Raw genomic sequence first — 21,184 nt, 5'->3', positions numbered from 1 at the left:
AATATTCAGCTGAAAATTGTAATAAGATATAGTATATCACACGATTTATAGCACTTAAATGATCCAAAGCTAACATAAATATTGAAATTTCTTCTTTTATATTCCCGTCCTAGTAATTCTAGACTATGGAAAAATAATTCCAACAACGCCACCTGCGCAGCTGCTTCTATTTGAGACGAAATACAGATTCTACGTCAGGTTCAGAATATTTGCATAATTATATAAATGGAGATTTTTCTTTTCAACTACTGATTGTTCCGAAGAGAATCCGTTACAATGAAAATCTTAGTAATTTTGCTGATTTTGGGAGCGTACGTGCAATTTGTCGGTAAATAAGAAGTTTTGGTTTTTCTGTACTCAAACTGTGTTATTTAGAATATTATGCTTAAAATATTGGCCTTAAATCCAGGTGGAAGTTAAATTTAATTGTCATATAATTAATATCAATATGAAATCCGAAATATCCTCTAACATAATGATGTAATTTTAGATTGTCATATTTAAAATTATTCTTGTGAGTTAAATGATCCAATGTTTGGTATTAGAATTGACAAAATTCTCTGTAAAATAAAACATATTTATATAAATATTCTTTATATGAATCTAAATCAATAATATTAAATAGAATTAATACTTCCGATTCAAACATGTAAGAAAAATGCAGTAATATTTTATATCTTTTTTTGTTATTTAAATAAATATATTCTCTTCTAATGATAAAGGAAAATGGATATCTGTATATGTATGTTAGTACGAGCTAGATCTTTTGACATAGAGTTATAAAATTTGGCACAAATGTACTTTGAAGGGTTGAAATATGTATTACTGAACAATTGTTGGGAAATTTAACAATAATTTATTAAAAATTAAGCGAGTTTTCCACAGATAATTTCCGAAAATATAATTCCACAAAAGTAATTTTTATATCATTTTGCAATTTAAAGAATTGTCTCTTCAATGTTGAAATCTAAGAAAAGATTACTTACCTGACATGTAAATTTTTCTCTAAATTCTGACAATTTAAAAAATATTCTTTTATTTCTTTTTCGGCAATAGATACCATTAATGCATTGAAATTGAAACTTTTTTCATTATTTCAACAAATATTTAATGGCGCGAATTTCTTCCATTGTTTCTTCGATTCTGTTCATTAACTGCACAGTTTCTATGAGAAATTCTTATAACAGCAAAACACAATATGCAGTTAAAAAGATTAACCTGCGCAGTTATGTTTTTGATGGACTGAGATTTGAAGCTCTAGACTTCTTATAGGAAAATAAACCTAGTGTTACTTTCAAGTTGGATGCTAATATAACTAACTAAACTAAACTAATAAACTGTTAGGAAGTTCCACTTGCACAAAGAACAGAATATGTCAAAAGGATATTAAAATAAAACAGCTTTAATAACCAACGCAATTTGGTGCTTAACTTTCCAGTGGGTAAGCTGTTTTATATGAAAGAGATACTGCAGAAGAATTTCGATTTATATCTTTTTACCACAAGGTGCTACGAAATCGTGGCTTAAGCTATTCTTGTAGATTTTTTTGAAAACTTTTATTAACAATTGGAATTCGAGGTATTAATAGAACCCTGCGAATCTCCTATTTATATTTCTGAGATACGCTGGATAGCTGAGGTAAGATTTTCCTGTAACTTCTTTTATTTTACCATTTTAAAAATAATGTACAGTACACTCACGAATATCCGGCCTAATGTGGAGGGAAGTGTAGACCGGTGTTCTATGAATTCATTTCTTTGCCCACCAATACAGAAGACGAAGTTTTTATACTAAAATTCATTGATATAATGCGTATTTTCTCACTTCTTATTGGGTACTAAGCCCTCCATTTAATGAGAACGCAGCTGCAGCCCGTGAATCATAGAAGCCTTTTCGGGCAACGTGTCGAGTTAAAATAGAAGACTCTGTATTGGTAGTTTATATATGTTTATATACTGCACTGCACATTTCAAGAATTTATTAGAGAAAAAGTAAATTAAAGGATATAAACTGTTCACCTTTTAATATAAATTCTGTAATGCCCAACTTAAATGGAGGAAACATAAACAAAACATTAACGAGACTCGTAGGCCTAGTTCTTAAGAAAATTGACTGAAACTAATTTTATTTTTCACTGATAAATGATTACACATATATGAAAAGGTAACCCTAAGATAAGAGTCAAAACTTACAGTTTATAAGTTTTTAAAAAGCCCTTAATAGATGACTTAATAGACGCCTTGCCTTCCTCATTTAATTACGATAAAACAAAACAAGGCTGGATAATATGGAAGCTGGATAGTCGCGAACTAGATCCTCGGGAGTGTACTGCAACTGCAATAAGCAGCTGTAATATTCATTCGACAACAAAATAAAGAAAAAGCTACTCAAAAGGAAATATCTACAACTACTGACAAACGCTCTTATGAAAAAGAATATATTGAGCGAAAAGTGCCTACCTTCTTACAAAGCGACCTAAAATTCAGATTGTTAAAAAAATATAGAATTTCGTTTAGTAGAAGTGAATGATGTATCATTATGCAAGAAAAGATTCAAAATTGCCATAATAACAAGCACACTAGAATCACAAGGAATAATACTGAGATTTGCAAGAAATTTATAAATTTGTGCACTCTAAACATATTTGTTCGCATTCCAATGATGATACAAAATGTATTTGAAACCGACTTCATGCATTTTATATCTAAATTACAATAGATTTTTTTATGTTCGTATTGTTTCTACAATTTTGTATTTTGTATTACAAATATAAATAATTCAATTCGATATAATTTATTTTATTTTCATGACATTCGGCTAATTCGTTGATCATTTCATATTGTTTTTATGTGTTGCTTGGTTTTCATTTTTAATTAAGATAATTGCTTTTATTAATTTTTATCCTATTACAATCAAATTTTAATAATCAACTTTTTAAAAGAATCTATATTCATAATAGCATATCTTGGAAACAAGCGCGGTCTTTTATATAAAATTTAGAGGGCTAGGCTCACTGGATGGTTAAAAATTATTTTGATAAAGGGATGAGGAACGAGAAATTATGCGCAAGAAATTTAATTGAAATTAGACTTAACCAATATTTCTGCTAAGATAATAGCTAGCTATACGTCAAAGTCAACTAATCAAGCAATAAAATGGAATGCTTGATTGTTTGTCTGTCTGGTGGCCTGTCAACAACCACAATTATTGCTTCTAGAATTAGGCGTCTGCAACTAGTATGTGCTCGGGAATATACACATTTATTTTGAAATTTAGTTAGAATTTTATTTGTTGATTGGTAAGCAGAATTTTGACATTTTTTCATTTTGATTCCCAAAGACTTCAATTCCAAAAATTGATTTTTACATTAATCTAAAAATTAATTTATTATTTAATTAATGGTGTATTAATTGTTATGAAAGTTATTTCCAAATTATACAAATTTTAAAAAACTCTTAAATTGTTTATCTAATTACATTCTTTTAGGGAATTAATTTGCCTATCATGTTTATAACAATTATTAAGGTGTCGTAAATATTTATTTATTTAAGTGCAAAACATTCGGCATATCTTCATTTTGTTTATGCAGCGAAATTTAGTTCAAATAAAAATGAACTGTATTTATTATATCTAAATAGATATTTTTATATTTTTTATGGCAATTAATAAAGACTTTGTTTTTCTCATTTCGAAAAACATTTTTTAATTGTTTTTCACCAGCATTTTGAGTTAATAATGTTTAATACTTTACGAATGCAGCTTCTCAGACTTCAGAATTTCTTCATTTTTTAAAGCAAAGGAAAAAAAAACCCGTTGAAACAGATTTAATTTTTTAAAAATATTAATCACTGTAAATCAGTCGATTTCTTTTCTCAAGTGTCAGCATTATAACTTAATTATATGTGAAATAAATTAAATAAAAAATTGCCGAATAAACCTTATCATTTTTTTCCTTATTATTGTAAAAATAAAAAAAAATTCCAAATCTCCAAACCGGATATTTTTGCATGTCGTCTGTTTTGTTTTCGGTTGACTTGATAGCATAGGCAGTAACATTCTGGTTACGTCCTCTTGCTTCCACTGCACAAATCATAATGATCCTCATTCCACCACATTGGCCCGATGCCCAACGAAAAAGAATTTCTGATGCAAATGATGAAACGAAAGTGAAGTCGTACTGACGATCGAAAGAAAATTTTCCCGCCAGCAGCAAATTACGAAACAAAAGTGAAACGCATCGTCCTGACACATAGAATAATTTTTCTCATCCCGGCTGAACCCCCAAATGTGGTCGATCATTATGATTCGTGCAGTGGAAGTAAGTGCACCCATATTTTCGCAAACATTTCTTTAATAAGCACATTTCACACAAAACAAACACAAACACGGTAGACAAGACAAGACGCGCACTTTAACAGAACAGTATCTCATCTCATTATAATAACAATCGCAATGCTTTGTGGAATGCGTACCTAATCAGGCATTGCCATCTATTATCCAAAAAGGAAATAGAGTAATTCAACTGCTACATCTGAAGAATAAAGAAGTTCTGGTCCTTTCATTAGTCATCCATTACTAATGCTTTGGAACATTAAGAATTGTTTGTAAGAAATATACAAATAGGTTAGATCATCCGTAGTCAATAATTACAAACAGTTTATTAATATTCCAATGGTATTTAATTATTATGATATCGATACTTTGCACAGAATAGATATAGACATTTAACACACTGTTTTATTATTTGCTGGTTAATTCAATAGATCTGAGAAGACCGCAATGCAGTCTTCCAAAATGTCCTGCAGATTGCTACATCGACTACGATGCTGATCCATGCCCTGCATGTATTTGCGATCAGACGAGTGGTAAGAAACTGTTTGCTCATTCTTAACCTTAATGACACTTGTCTGTGGATGAAAAAGCACTAAGAATTGCTTGTAAGAAACATATAAATATATTAGATCATCCATAGTCAATAATTACAAATAGTTTATTAACATTACAATGGTATTTAATTATTATGATATCGATACTTTGCGCAGAATAGATATAGACATTTAACAGACTGCTTTATTATTGGCTGGTTAATTCAATAGATCCGAGAAGACCGCAATGCAGTATTCCCAAATGTCCTGCAGATTGCTACATCGACTACGATGCTGATCCATGCCCTGCATGTATTTGCGATCAGACGAGTGGTAAGAAACTGTTTGCTCTTTCTTAACCTTAATGACACTTGTCTGTGGATGAAAAAGCACTAAGAATTGCTTGTAAGAAACATATAAATATATTAGATCATCCATAGTCAATAATTACAAATAGTTTATTAACATTACAATGGTATTTAATTATTATGATATCGATACTTTGCGCAGAATAGATATAGACATTTAACAGACTGCTTTATTATTTGCTGGTGAATTCAGTAGATCCGAGAAGACCGCAATGCAGTATTCCCAAATGTCCTGCAGATTGCTACATCGACTACGATGCTGATCCATGCCCTGCATGTATTTGCGATCAGACGAGTGGTAAGAAACAGTTTGCTTTTTCTTAACCTTAATGACACGCATCTGTGAATGAAAAAGCACTAAGAATTGCTTGTAAGAAATATATAAATATATTAGATCATCCGTAGTCAATAATTACAAATAGTTTATTAACATTACAATGGTATTTAATTATTATGATATCGATACTTTGCGTAGAATAGATATAGACATTTAACAGACTGCTTTATTATTTGCTGGTTAATTCAATAGATCCGAGAAGACCGCAATGCAGTATTCCCAAATGTCCTGCAGATTGCTACATCGACTACGATGCTGATCCATGCCCTGCATGTATTTGCGATCAGACGAGTGGTAAGAAACTGTTTGCTCTTTCTTAACCTTAATGACACGCATCTTTGAATGAAAAAGCACTAAGAATTGCTTGTAAGAAATATATAAATATATTAGATCATCCGTAGTCAATAATTACAAATAGTTTATTAACATTACAATGGTATTTAATTATTATGATATCGATACTTTGCGTAGAATAGATATAGACATTTAACAGACTGCTTTATTATTTGCTGGTTAATTCAATAGATCCGAGAAGACCGCAATGCAGTATTCCCAAATGTCCTGCAGATTGCTACATCGACTACGATGCTGATCCATGCCCTGCATGTATTTGCGATCAGACGAGTGGTAAGAAACTGTTTGCTCTTTCTTAACCTTAATGACACGCATCTGTGAATGAAAAAGCACTAAGAATTGCTTGTAAGAAATATATAAATATATTAGATCATCCGTAGTCAATAATTACAAATAGTTTATTAACATTACAATGGTATTTAATTATTATGATATCGATACTTTGCGTAGAATAGATATAGACATTTAACAGACTGCTTTATTATTTGCTGGTTAATTCAATAGATCCGAGAAGACCGCAATGCAGTATTCCCAAATGTCCTGCAGATTGCTACATCGACTACGATGCTGATCCATGCCCTGCATGTATTTGCGATCAGACGAGTGGTAAGAAACAGTTTGCTTTTTCTTAACCTTAATGACACGCATCTGTGAATGAAAAAGCACTAAGAATTGCTTGTAAGAAATATATAAATATATTAGATCATCCGTAGTCAATAATTACAAATAGTTTATTAACATTACAATGGTATTTAATTATTATGATATCGATACTTTGCGTAGAATAGATATAGACATTTAACAGACTGCTTTATTATTTGCTGGTTAATTCAATAGATCCGAGAAGACCGCAATGCAGTATTCCCAAATGTCCTGCAGATTGCTACATCGACTACGATGCTGATCCATGCCCTGCATGTATTTGCGATCAGACGAGTGGTAAGAAACAGTCTGCTTTTTCTTAACCTTAATGACACGTATCTGTGAATGAAAAAGCACTAAGAATTGCTTGTAAGAAATATATAAATATATTAGATCATCCGTAGTCAATAATTACAATTAGTTTAATAACATTCCAATGGTATTTAATTATTATGATATCGATACTTTGCGTAGAATAGATATATACATTTAACAGACTGCTTTATTATTTGCTGGTTAATTCAATAGATCCGAGAAGACCGCAATGCAGTATTCCCAAATGTCCTGCAGATTGCTACATCGACTACGATGCTGATCCATGCCCTGCATGTATTTGCACACAGACGAGTGGTAAGAAACTGTTTGTTCTTTCTTAACCTTAATGACACGTATCTGTGAATGAAAAAGCACTAAGAATTTTTTGTAAGAAATATATAAATATGTTAGATTATCCGTAGTTAATAATTACAAATAGTTTATTAACATTCCAATGGTATTTAATTATTATGATATCGATACTTTGCGTAGAATAGATATAGACATTTAACAGACTGTTTTATTATTTGCTGGTTAATTCAATAGATCCGAGAAGACCGCAATGCAGTATTCCCAAATGTCCTGCAGATTGCTACATCGACTACGATGCTGATCCATGCCCTGCATGTATTTGCGATCAGACGAGTGGTAAGAAACTGTTTGCTCTTTCTTAACCTTAATGACACGTATCTGTGAATGAAAAAGCACTAAGAATTTTTTGTAAGAAATATATAAATATATTAGATCATCCATAGTCAATAATTACAAATAGTTTATTAACATTCCAATGGTATTTAATTATTATGATATCGATACTTTGCGTAGAATAGATATAGACATTTAACAGACTGCTTTATTATTTGCTAATTAATTCAATAGATCCGAGAAGACCGCAATGCAGTATTCCCAAATGTCCTGCAGATTGCTACATCGACTACGATGCTGATCCATGCCCTGCATGTATTTGCGATCAGACGAGTGGTAAGAAACTGTTTGCTCTTTCTTAACCTTAATGACACGTATCTGTGAATGAAAAAGCACTAAGAATTTTTTGTAAGAAATATATAAATATATTAGATCATCCGTAGTCAATAATTACAAATAGTTTATTAACATTCCAATGGTATTTAATTATTATGATATCGATACTTTGCGTAGAATAGATATAGACATTTAACAGACTGCTTTATTATTTGCTAATTAATTCAATAGATCCGAGAAGACCGCAATGCAGTATTCCCAAATGTCCTGCAGATTGCTACATCGACTACGATGCTGATCCATGCCCTGCATGTATTTGCGATCAGACGAGTGGTAAGAAACTGTTTGCTCTTTCTTAACCTTAATGACACTTGTCTGTGGATGAAAAAGCACTAAGAATTGCTTGTAAGAAACATATAAATATATTAGATCATCCATAGTCAATAATTACAAATAGTTTATTAACATTACAATGGTATTTAATTATTATGATATCGATACTTTGCGCAGAATAGATATAGACATTTAACAGACTGCTTTATTATTTGCTGGTTAATTCAGTAGATCCGAGAAGACCGCAATGCAGTATTCCCAAATGTCCTGCAGATTGCTACATCGACTACGATGCTGATCCATGCCCTGCATGTATTTGCGATCAGACGAGTGGTAAGAAACAGTTTGCTTTTTCTTAACCTTAATGACACGCATCTGTGAATGAAAAAGCACTAAGAATTGCTTGTAAGAAATATATAAATATATTAGATCATCCGTAGTCAATAATTACAAATAGTTTATTAACATTACAATGGTATTTAATTATTATGATATCGATACTTTGCGTAGAATAGATATAGACATTTAACAGACTGCTTTATTATTTGCTGGTTAATTCAATAGATCCGAGAAGACCGCAATGCAGTATTCCCAAATGTCCTGCAGATTGCTACATCGACTACGATGCTGATCCATGCCCTGCATGTATTTGCGATCAGACGAGTGGTAAGAAACTGTTTGCTCTTTCTTAACCTTAATGACACTTGTCTGTGGATGAAAAAAGTGTTTTAAAGATAATTAGAGTTTTCTGTATTTTTGCCTTCCCGTGTACGTAGTATAGAGTTTTTGTTTGGTTTGGTTATATTAACGTTCTGTTTGAAGCAACACTAGGGCTATTTTGGAACGGACCTCGTAATTTTGAACCGCGGTCAGATGACGAGGACGACACCTGTGCTGGCACACCCCTATCCACACCACACCACACTAGCGGGAGGACGTTTGGTCATGACGGATTTAACGTGCAACAGACTCCCTTACACGACGGTTCTTCGGTGGAATCGGGTCACCAACCTGAAACCCTCCGGTTTCGAAGCCGAGACCTTACCACCAGACCACCGCGGCCCCCTCCGTAGCATAGAGAAAGTATAGTAACCGTAAATAAAAATTGAACTCGCGAATTTGACGAATCTTCACGCTTTAGAACTCTCTGAGTTCAAGAAACACATTATTAGAAAATGACAGTATGTCTGTCTGTGACAAAGATAACTGTAAAAACCCTTTGAGATAGGAAATTGAAGTTTGTTATTCGGTCTTTACAACAAATTTGTAGTTTTTATCAAGTTTTGAGTAAAATCTGTTCATAGGGAGGCACTCTGTCCGAATGTAAGTTAACGAGTATAAGTTAACACCATAATTACAAAACGAAGAAAGCTAGATAAATATTTTAACATATTGCATGCGATACATAAATTTAACATCTATAGTGTAGATATCTATCAGAGTTTGAGCCAAATTCAACTACGGGGTGATTTTTTTGTTTCTCTGTACTTTTAGAAACCTATAAATCTGCTAATTCAAAAACGCAATGTCTTAAATGTATCAAATTTGGTATGAGATTTTTTGACTATAAGTGTGATTTTGTATCAAATTTTTGTTTCAATCGGTTGAAAAAATCGTATCTAGAACACAAATTCGATTTCTGGTTACTGTTAATGTATGCCAAGGAATAATCGCCAAATAACTCGCCAAGGATAATATGATAAGATTCAGTAAAAATGCTAAATTCAAGCGAAAAAATAATTAATATTTAATAATTTATTTTTAAAATAATTAATTATTAATATTTAGTAACTATTGCACACCAATACCATGTAAGGCGTTCTCTGGCGTCACAAGTTTATTAGTATACGATAAAATTTTGGGGAAACAACTTCCGGTATTTTTCGGATGGATGTTAGTGTAGAAAATCAAAACGTTCTATACAATTTTATCACAAATCTCAATTCACAATGTATGAACTTTAAATATAGGGACAGCACAAGGCTATTTATATGATCTTATTCTTAAATTCCACTGAAGTATCTTTTAACAAGTAGTAAAAGTATAGAAATCGCATCAAAACTAATCTTTTTGTATATGCCTGTCTGTCTGTCTTTCTGTTAATAATCTTTCACCCACTTTTTGTAATTTTTCCCCCATATTTTCATCAGGTCTCTTAGTTCTATAATCATATATATATTTTCAAATTTTGAATGAAAAGGATTTTATTTATTTATTTTTGCATTGCGATTAAAAGAAATGATTACCAGACAGTGAGATAATTCAATAAATAATTTTTTTGAAATTTATGGTAAATATACATTAAGAAGCATCAATAAAAAATTATTTCACAGAGTGTATGAAAAAAAAAAATCTTTTGGTTATTTCGGTATGGAATTCGTTATGAGAACAAACGTTGTGTTCGGAACAAGCCTTGTTTTCTCATAAAGAAATTTCTTTGTCTTTGATGGCGTATAACATTGATTGAAAAACGTATAACATTCACCACTTCATTTAAAATTGAATCCCCCAAAAATATATTGCTAAATTATTACTTTATAAGGATAACGTTTCAAATGCTTTTGTAATACCAGATTTATTTAAAGCAAGTCTGAAAGGACGAATATTTGTAGGTCCTAAGGTTGATATGAACTGAAAAGTTTATTTTCTCCTTATAACGGCTACTATTTTTCTGGTAACTTGCCGCAATAAGCGATGAGCAAGATGAAAGATTTTACCAAGAGATAAAGGCTTACGAAAACGATATGTAGGAAGATGGCATATCAGCCACATCGTTAATTATTGCAGGATGATAAAAGAGATGATCCCAGGCAATATATTAGAAGCAAAAATATATTAGAAAAAAAAAGCTAGTGTAATGACTTTCAGCTTTCTTTTATAAACAAAAATTTAAATTATAATACAGCAAGAATACATATTTATAATGTATGTATATTTATTAGGTGATAACATAAAAAGACAATATCTTTCAACCGTACAATTTTCCAAAAAAATGAAATAAAACTGTGTTATACAAAAGAGCCCAGTCATAGAAAAAAAAATTCATTAAATTTTATTAATAAGCGCTGAATATGACATAAAGTCAATTATCAAATTTAAAGCAATTTTCAAAAAGTGTCCTTTTTTGCAGACCCGTTTAAATATTATGATAACAGTAATTATGCCGATTAAATATCGTCTCAATATAAACCATCTAATTATATGTTGACTGATTTTAAGCAGATTTGGAATGCAGTCCTCCAAGATGTTGATAAAAAACTAACGAATTACACTCAAAAATAACTAAAACTCCTTTAATAAAATACGACATTAAACTAAATAAATTACACAACAAAAACCAACACATCAAACTCTACTCAAACAATCAAAATGACCATAGATGTGGAGGACCAGCTGAAAACAAGCCTGTCTCGCAACCACTGCATTTTATACTTATATTTCTACAAACAGTAGCGCCCTCTAGCGTGCCAAGGGGTGCCCTCTAGTGGCTCATTTCTCAACAGATGTCCTAAAGATTGCCCGATTGACTACATTGCTTCTCCATGCCCTGCTTGTAAATATGATCAGACTAACGGTTATTAACAATAAGGAAATATCAAAATTTTGCAGTGTAGATAAGACATTTTACACTTGCTGATTAACTCAATAGATCCTGGAAGGCCGCAATGCAGTCCTCCAAGATGTTCTGAAGATTGTTCAATTGACTACACTACTTATCCATGCCCTTCTTGTAAATGTGATGAGAATAACGGTAAGATAAAGTTATTTTTCATCTTAACGTTAATTAACAACAAGGAAATTCAAAATTTTGCAGTGTAGATAAGATATCATATACTTGCTGATTAACTCGACAGATCCTGGAAGGCCGCAATGCAGTCCTCCAAGATGTCCTGAAGATTGTTCAATTGACTACACTACTTATCCATGCCCTTCTTGTAAATGTGATGAGAATAACGGTAAGATAAAGTTATTTTTCATCTTAACGTTAATTAACAACAAGGAAATTCAAAATTTTGCAGTGTAGATAAGATATCATATACTTGCTGATTAACTCAACAGATCCTACAAGGCCGCAATGCAGTCCTCCAAGATGTCCTAAATATTGTTCAATTGACTACACTACTTATCCATGCCCTTCTTGTAAATGTGATGAGAATAACGGTAAGATAAAGTTATTTTTCATCTTAACGTTAATTAACAACAAGGAAATTCTAAATTTTGCAGTGTAGATAAGATATCATATACTTGCTGATTAACTCGACAGATCCTGGAAGGCCGCAATGCAGTCCTCCAAGATGTCCTAAATATTGTTCAATTGACTACACTACTTATCCATGCCCTTCTTGTAAATGTGATGAGAATAACGGTAAGATAAAGTTATTTTTCATCTTAACGTTAATTAACAACAAGGAAATTCAAAATTTTGTAGTGTAGATAAGATATCTTACACTTGCTGATTAACTCAATAGATCCTACAAGGCCGCAATGCGATATTCCAAGATGTCCTGAAGATTGCTCACTTGACTACACTACTTATCCATGCCCTTCTTGTAAATGTGATGAGAATAACGGTAAGAAAAACTTATTTTTCATATTAACGTTAATTAACTATAAGGAAATTCAAATTTTTGCAGTGTAGATAAGACATCTTACACTTGTTGAATTAATTCTATAGATCCTGAAAGGCCGCAATGCAGTCCTCCAAGATGTCCTGAGGATTGCCCAATTGATTACGATACTTATTCATGCCCTGTGTGTAACTGCGAATATGAATACCGTAAGAAATATTGAATGATTTATCATCAAAGAAAATTTTTCCTTCCATTTTTGGCTAGCGTTTATTTTCTGCCTCTCATTAACAATTGTAATATCAATAAATCGAAGAAAACACATTTCCTTTGGTAGTGAACATCAACTAATTTTTTGCTAATTTACTTTATAGCTCCACAGGAGCCATCCTGCAGCCCTCCTAAATGTCCTAGAGGTTGTCAAATAGATAACGAAGCACGTCCGTGTCCGGTTTGTAGATGTGGAAATGCCCCTGGTAAGAACTATTTATTGATAATGAGAGTTAAGGAGAATTATATTAAACCTCAATTAATTTTTTGCTAATTTACTTCACAAGTCCACAAAAGCCACCCTGCACCCCTCCCAATTGTCCTGAAAATTGTAGAATATATTATGATGGGAGTACTTGTCCTACTTGTATATGTGACTACGACAATGGTAAGAAGAATTTATTGGTGTAAAGATTAGGATATTCTTTTTCTGTATCGAATTTAATTCGTCTTACTGTAAATTTATATTTAATGAACAGTACCAATAATTCATTAGAAATGGATCTTTACTTATTAAGAATACAATCGAAATTTTTATTAATGAAGATTGCAGATCAATATAAACCGGCATACAATCTTCCTAAATGCCCAGAAGGTTACTTAATTGACCATGGTGAAGATCCTGGGCTTGCTTGTACTTTTGAGCAGCACTAGGATAAGAATTATTTTATGATGCACCATCAGAATACATTTTTTTTTCAGTTTATTCTCTTACTTTTATTTTATGATATTATAACGAACTCATAATATTGTTCCTTGCCTGCACATTTAGTCTCATTATACGGAAGAGCGATTTTAATGGAAGCTGGATGCATGTCAGATCAATGATGCTTTCCCTTAAAATGCATGAATTACGGTTATATTACTATTAGGAGAAAAGATCCGGGATCTTTCTAGAAGTTTTATACCCTGCCATGGTGGCATAACCAGTGGAGTAAATTCTCTATTTGGAATTTGATATTACACTGTGCTATTATTCAATCAACGATGTTTATCTGTTTTTAATCCCTGCAAAAGTGGTCTTGGTTACGTTTTAATACTCATATTTCTTGTTTTTATGTGAAATAAAGCTTTATTATTCGCTATCGAGCTCTTTGGATACCTCACTGACGGGATATTCAATACAATAATACGATGTAAACATTGCTCAAAAAATGATCCTCACTTTTAAGATCATTCCACGTGTTTAATACTACATTGCAAGATGTTTCTAATACGGTACTCATTCGGTTTTTTATAATCGCACTTTCATAAGCAAATTGATTTTTCCCTCTTTCGGATATCTTTTACCAAAGAAAATCCCCCCCCCCCCCGCGGGCCACCTCGAAATGAGGATGAAAAGCTTCCGGCATGGTGAGTAGCTCTCGCCACCCTTGTGAGTGCACGAAAAGGTCTGACTCCTCCCATTGATGACATGACGTACTTCCTTAGGGAAAGGTTGTACCGTGACCGGTGAGGGCCCTTAGGAAATGAACCACAGTTCCCGCTAGTATTGCTGTAGTGGCGGTCCGGTCATTTAGTATTATTTATCCGCGTGCCTTCGGGTGGGTCGGAGAGTCAGTGATATGACTTACCAAAGAAAAACTAATTTCTCTTCTTTTTAGATGATCAAGATATTCCAGAAATTCAGTGTTCCATACCAAAGTGTCGACCACCTTGCAAAATTGATTATTCCACGAAACCATGCCCGAGCTGCGACTGTACAAGATGCCATTAAAATGCATTTTCAGAATGGATTTTGGAATTAAGAATGGAAAAGGTAATTCGAGATTCATTATTTTCTGTACTGCTTAATATCTGTCTTGAATTAATCATAAAATCATTTTCTGTCTCTACTAATAGTAAAAATAAACAAAGTGGTCCCGATAAAACTTTCTCGCATATTGGTGTTATCCCAGTGAGCCCGTTTTATGGCACTGGCCTACAATGGTTACAAAATATTTGAAGGGAATTCATTAAATCTATCGTGTCGTTCTGGCGAGGTTTTTTTTTGCTATTAATCCCTGACATGCGGTTAACAGTGTCCGAAAATCAAATTTCTGTTTTAGACTTATTTTTCTTGAACAACTGAAACAAGAATTTGACGCAAAAATACATTTGTAGTCACAAAATCCTCATACCAAATTTGATACATTTAAGTCATTGCGTTTACATGTTTCTGAAAGTACAAATAGAGAGACGGTCAACCTCTCGTTGGATCTGACCTAAAATTTGATAGGTGTCCAACTACGGATGTTAAATCTCTGTTATCAAATTTTATCCAGCTAACGCTTTCCATTTTTTTAATTTTCGTGTTAACATATACTTCAACAACCGGACAGACACATTTCCTCTGAACGGATTTTGCACAAAACTATATAGAAATATACAAATATTATACAAAGATCGCATACCAAATTACATCCTTCTCTCACAAAGCGTTTTTGAGTTATCTTCGTCACTGACAGACAGACGGACATTTTCTAAAAATACGTTTTTTGATTAAGTCAAAATCTCGAGTTAGAAATTTTTGACGATTAGAATATCTATTCTATACTACATATAAGAAAAATTTTTTAAGAAAAGTTTGTTTCTGTATTGGCTTTCTATAGTACAAATTATTTGGCTTATAACCTCTAAATTTAGCGTAATATGCTTTTATATGCCAGAAATGTGCACCTCTATGTTGCTTTTTTTGAAATTTTAATTCTAATTTTTATTGATTAAAAATTGGAGATTTTGGCTTATTTTCCCTCTAATTCCCAAAATTATTTCGCAAAAATTATTCCTTTTTTGATTCAATTTAAAATGTAAAAACTTCTGTTTAACAATAATAATTTAATTCCATGCAAGTTCTTCCTGAGTATAGGAACATATTTAAACAATATTTTTTTTCGCATCATTTCATCATCAATGTATCCAATTTCATTTTTCATGGATTGTGTAACACACAATAACCCTAATCCAGTTTAATTATGCAATTGAGGAGTCGTTCTTACAAATGGTTTATTTCATTTCATTAGATCACCATCCGGTTTTGATGCTACTCAGGAATATTTATATTTCAGTTTTGGAATAATAGCTCTTTAAGAATTGAATAAAGGCATTCGCACTCAATTGAAATTTCAGAATATGAAGTGATAACATAGTAAATCCAGAGCTTAAAATGTTTTTTCTCCGTTTTTTGATTCATTCCAAGATAGAATTTTTCCTCTTTTAGTGCAAAAGTATATAATGTATTCATAACAAACAATCCTCATATAATGAATGATAGATAATAAAATAAGAAAATAAATTATCTTCAGACTCATTATAGCAAAGATCGATTAATTTTCCTGGAAGAGCAATGTCTTAATCATTTATTAGCGCTACATTAATCATCAGCCGCCATGTCTTAATCATTTATTAGTGCTACATTAATCATCAGCCTTGTCGTAATCATTTATTAGTGCTACATTAATCATCAGCCTTGTCGTAATCATTTATTAGTGCTACATTAATCCTCAACCGTGCCTTAATCATTTATTAGTGCTACATTAATCATCAACCGTGCCTTAATCATTTATTAGTGCTACATTAATCATCAACCGTGCCTTAATCATTTATTAGTGCTACATTAATCATCAGCCATATCTTGATCATTTATTAGTTTTAAGTTCCTACGAATAAGTTAATAAAATGTAAACGTAACTTTCAAATTTTTACTTTCTAGCATACGTAATATAGAGAAAGTACTAGAATAATAGTTAAAAAAATCTTCTTCCTGAATTCGAAAAACACATTTTGGGAAAATGTCCGTCTGTGTATCTGTGACTAAAATAACTTAAAAACAATTTGAGCTAGACGGAGGAAATTTCGTATATTGGAAAAATACCATGGAAATTTACCATGTATTCCATGGAAATTCGTCATGGAAAAATATCATGTTGCCAAATTTGTAGAATTCTGTCAGATTTTGAGTAGGAAGTCTGTCTGTTCATTTGTTCAAACATAAGATAACATGATAAATACAATACGAAAAAGCTAATTGAATAAAATTAGGTGCACAGAATTAACATCTGTAGTCTAGAGGCTTATCGAATTTTGAGCCAAATCTAACAGGAATTCGATTCTCTGTTTGTCTGTACTTTTAGAAACTTGTAAAGACGGCCACTCAGAATCGGAATTATTTAAATACATCAAATTTGGTATGGAATTTTGTAATTACAAGTGCCGTTTTGAGTCAAATTTTTGTTTCAATCAGATTGTAAAACGCATCTAAAACACAAATTCGATTTTTGTATACGTTTAAATGCATGCTAGAGATTAATCGCCAAATAACTCACCAAAGATGACACATAGATTAAGTAAAAGCACTAAATTTGCGCCAAAGATTAATATTTGGTAACTATTGTACGCCAATGGGATGCAAGACATTTTTGGGATTACACCTTTATTGCTGGAAAGTTTTGGGCAGACCACTTCTGCTCATTTATCATGTACCAGTCATTGAATAGTAATAAATATGAAATTCATTTCAGGTGAGCATTCAAAGGAAATTCATAATTTTGACAATCGGAGTTACTGGTTGCTGTACTAACCACAAGTTTGCTATCATTTGCAAATGGTTTTTAAGTATTTTAACAGGAAGAAAACGTAAATTTAATTTTCTTTATGATTGTTTTTAAAAATTTATATGTATTGTTAATCAAAGAAAGCTTTATGTAACTTATAATAAAATTTTTATGATTGATGAAATTGCTTTTATTTCTTATATCTAAGATTCCCCAAAATGCTGTAGTAGTAATAGTCAGAATGGATAACATGGATCGTTTATTTTGAAAATGCTGCAAGTCCATTTTTTCCTTACTTCGAGAAAATTAAATATTAAAGGTTTTAGACAATACTAAAATATAAATAATCTCCCTTTATCTTAATAATCTATATAATAATAATCTAATATAAATAATCTCCCTTTATCTTAATAATCTATATAATAATAATCTAATATAAAAAATCTCCCTTAGTCAATTTAAAATATAAATAATACTTTAGTCAATACTAAAATATAGATAATACTTCAGTCAATACTAAAATATACTAAATATAATAATCTCCCTTTATTTTAATAATCTATATAAATAATAATCTAATATAAATAATCTCCCTCCATCAATTTAAAATATAAATAATCCTTTAGTCAATACTAAAATATACTAAATATAATAATCTCCCTTTATCTTAATAATCTATATAATAAGAATCTAATATAAATAATCTGCTTTTGTCAATTTAAAATATAAAAAAATCCTTTTGTCAATACTAAAATATACTAAATATAATAATCTCCCTTTATCTTAATAATCTATATAATAATAATCTAATATAAAGAATCTCCCTTAGTCAATTTAAAATATAAATAATACTTTAGTCAATACTAAAATATAGATAATACTTCAGTCAATACTAAAATATACTAAATATAATAATCTTCCTTTATTTTAATAATCTATATAAATAATAATCTAATATAAATAATCTCCCTCCATCAATTTAAAATATAAATAATCCTTTAGTCAATACTAAAATATACTAAATATAATAATCTCCCTTTATCTTAATAATCTATATAATAAGAATCTAATATAAATAATCTGCTTTTGTCAATTTAAAATATAAAAAAATCCTTTTGTCAATACTAAAATATACTAAATATAATAATCTCCCTTTATCTTAATAATCTATATAATAATAATCTAATATAAAGAATCTCCCTTAGTCAATTTAAAATATAAATAATACTTTAGTCAATACTAAAATATAGATAATACTTCAGTCAATACTAAAATATACTAAATATAATAATCTTCCTTTATTTTAATAATCTATATAAATAATAATCTAATATAAATAATCTCCCTCCATCAATTTAAAATATAAATAATCCTTTAGTCAATACTAAAATATACTAAATATAATAATCTCCCTTTATCTTAATAATCTATATAATAAGAATCTAATATAAATAATCTGCCTTTGTCAATTTAAAATATAAATAATCCTTTTGTCAATACTAAAATATACTAAATATAATAATCTCCCTTTATCTTAATAATCTATATAATAAGAATCTAATATAAATAATCTCCCTTACTCAGTCTAGAATATAAATAATCCTTTAGTAAATACTAATATATACTAAATATAGTAATCTCCCTTGGTTAAATTGCAAGGAGAATAAAAGTTTTGGGCGAGTTCATAGATGAGTCATCTAGCTCAAAAGAGGTGGAAAGGGTGATTTCCCAGTAACTTCTTTATAATTAAAGATAGAAATATAAATAAAATTAGGCGAATTAGTGTATTATTAAGTGGAACAATGTTTGTATCCTAAGATTTCTGATAACTGCATTTACTAAAAAATTAGGGGCTAAAAAGTGATTTTCAACTCGACGTTTCAAGTTTTTTCCACATTTTCTGTATTTCGACATTAATAGTTAACAAATTTTCTACACTTATTTTCTACACTACACATCCCTTATTTGAAAATGTTCAAATACCCATAAACTGAAATTTAATTGTTTAAAGAAAAAAATAATTAAATAAAAATAAAGGATCAGAAATATTTAGCGTCAAAATTATGTCAGAGTGGTCTTCAAATATTTCTGAGGTTGTGCATGCTTTAGTTCTTTTGAATGTATTTGATTGCAATTATTATCATGTGAGAACATGAGGTTTTTGAAGCAACAAAACGCATGGGTAGAAAATTGGCGATTTATTGCCTTTGAAGCATCAATTTTTCGTTCTTAGGGCTATTAGAAAATGATAAAGAAGGTTGTCACATTTGGAGACTTATCAGTAACTAAAAGTTACAACTTTTAATTGGAATTTGACATGATAAAATCCATCGTTTTCTAAATATCGACGCATGCGTAATCTGATAGTCACGTGACTGTTTAAAACCGGTTTAAACTTGTTTTTCACGGAAAAAATTCTGGCCTCGAGATAGAAATTTTAGAACTCGATTGATTTTGAAATGGTCAAAAACCATCGTTTTTCTAAATGTTGGTGATTGCAAAATATGAGTCGTGTGAGAATATGTTTTTTTTTGTCTGATTGATACCACGTGACTTAAAAAAATAATGTTCTTACACATTTTCTTTAAAATTGCGATAGCAGATTTAAATTTTTTTTTTTTATCATGCGAGAACATGCTGTTATTTATTTTAATGTGGCGTTGCATATAAAATTAAACTTTTATTTTGCAATAAATGCTGAATTATGCGATACTAATAAATTCACTATCTATTCTCGCTTCAATATCATTGTTTTTTCCTAACGATCGAAAAGAATTTTAAAATATCAACTTTTATGATAAGGAATATATCTACCTTTGTTTTTCAGCTAGTAAAGAATCATTTTTAAAATTATTATTAATATTTTTCAGGTTGAAAAAATGTTCAAGTTTTGAAATAAAAAAAAAATGCCTCGAATTTCGCAATCCTTTATTCATAAGTATTTGAGATCAGTAATTCATAAGTAATTATATCGGAGATTTTTAAAATATCAATTTGGTTTTAATAACTGATTTTTGAAGCATTCTTTTTCCCACCTTTTTTTATACACATAATGGTCTGAATAATGTTCTAAGTATAGGATCGTGCTTCTATGCATGTAAGTAGAAGTGACCGAATGTTCTCAATTGACCAAGAACGTTTCGATTTTTCCTTTCTGTTCTAATCGGTTTCTTTTCTTATTACAATACCTCACAGAAATTATAAATATTGCTGCGAAATTTCCGAGGTTCGTTTGGATAGTGGGGGTTATATAGAGTGAAGAACGCTCAATCAGTAGGCGGCAGTAGAAAATGAAAGAACGACGTTTATTTACACGAAGACACACAGGACAGCACAAAGACGACAACTATATACAGCACAGAAGACGATTATCTTCAGCCGAGACGTGCAGCATACAACAGTATACACAGCAGCTCTACTCCGTCGCTGCTCCGCTAGTCCCTGGAAGACGAGTTCTTCACCGTCGCTTCCGACTACTCTTCGACTCCACTGGTCCACGACTTAATTCACCACTGGTTCACCACCGCTGGGTAACGACTACTCGGCAGCTGCGGGCCACTCCTTTTATAAGCCTCAGGAGGCGGGGCTAGAAGCCTCTCAACCAATCAGGAACGTTCGA

The 21,184-nt window shown here is 31.0% G+C and overlaps 1 protein-coding gene across 3 annotated transcripts; it reads left to right on the top strand.

Moving 5' to 3' along the window:
* The first annotated feature begins 211 nt into the window (after positions 1 to 211).
* Positions 212 to 17,731, top strand: LOC129984225 (kielin/chordin-like protein). 3 transcript variants are annotated; one of them, XM_056094050.1, is made up of 23 exons: positions 212 to 328; positions 4,764 to 4,865; positions 5,097 to 5,198; positions 5,430 to 5,531; positions 5,763 to 5,864; positions 6,096 to 6,197; positions 6,429 to 6,530; positions 6,762 to 6,863; positions 7,095 to 7,196; positions 7,428 to 7,529; positions 7,761 to 7,862; positions 8,094 to 8,195; positions 8,427 to 8,528; positions 8,760 to 8,861; positions 11,845 to 11,946; positions 12,050 to 12,151; positions 12,255 to 12,356; positions 12,460 to 12,561; positions 12,665 to 12,766; positions 12,871 to 12,972; positions 13,138 to 13,239; positions 14,638 to 14,792; positions 17,533 to 17,731. In XM_056094050.1, exons 1-22 carry the CDS (start codon positions 277 to 279, stop codon positions 14,748 to 14,750), a joined length of 2,205 nt encoding a protein of 734 aa, XP_055950025.1. In that variant the 5' UTR covers positions 212 to 276; the 3' UTR covers positions 14,751 to 14,792; positions 17,533 to 17,731. The 3 variants fall into 3 exon arrangements, with proteins under 3 accessions (XP_055950025.1, XP_055950026.1, XP_055950027.1); XM_056094051.1 differs by lacking the exon at positions 11,845 to 11,946; XM_056094052.1 differs by lacking the exon at positions 12,665 to 12,766.
* Positions 17,732 to 21,184: the final 3,453 nt, after the last annotated feature.

The sequence above is a fragment of the Argiope bruennichi genome, chromosome 9 (assembly GCF_947563725.1).
Source record: "Argiope bruennichi chromosome 9, qqArgBrue1.1, whole genome shotgun sequence".
NCBI classification, from domain to species: Eukaryota; Metazoa; Arthropoda; class Arachnida; order Araneae; family Araneidae; genus Argiope; species Argiope bruennichi.
Note: the sequence above shows the minus strand (reverse complement) of the source record. Positions and strands in the feature narration are given on the sequence as shown.

Bases quoted from the DNA above. Each gene is read 5' to 3' on its own strand.
- LOC129984225 (XM_056094050.1), top strand. From the start codon at position 277: ATGAAAATCTTAGTAATTTTGCTGATTTTGGGAGCGTACGTGCAATTT. The intron at 329-4,763 runs GTAAATAAGAAG...TTAATTCAATAG, and splicing joins AGCGTACGTGCAATTTGTCG to ATCTGAGAAGACCGCAATGC. The intron at 7,530-7,760 runs GTAAGAAACTGT...TTAATTCAATAG, and splicing joins TATTTGCGATCAGACGAGTG to ATCCGAGAAGACCGCAATGC.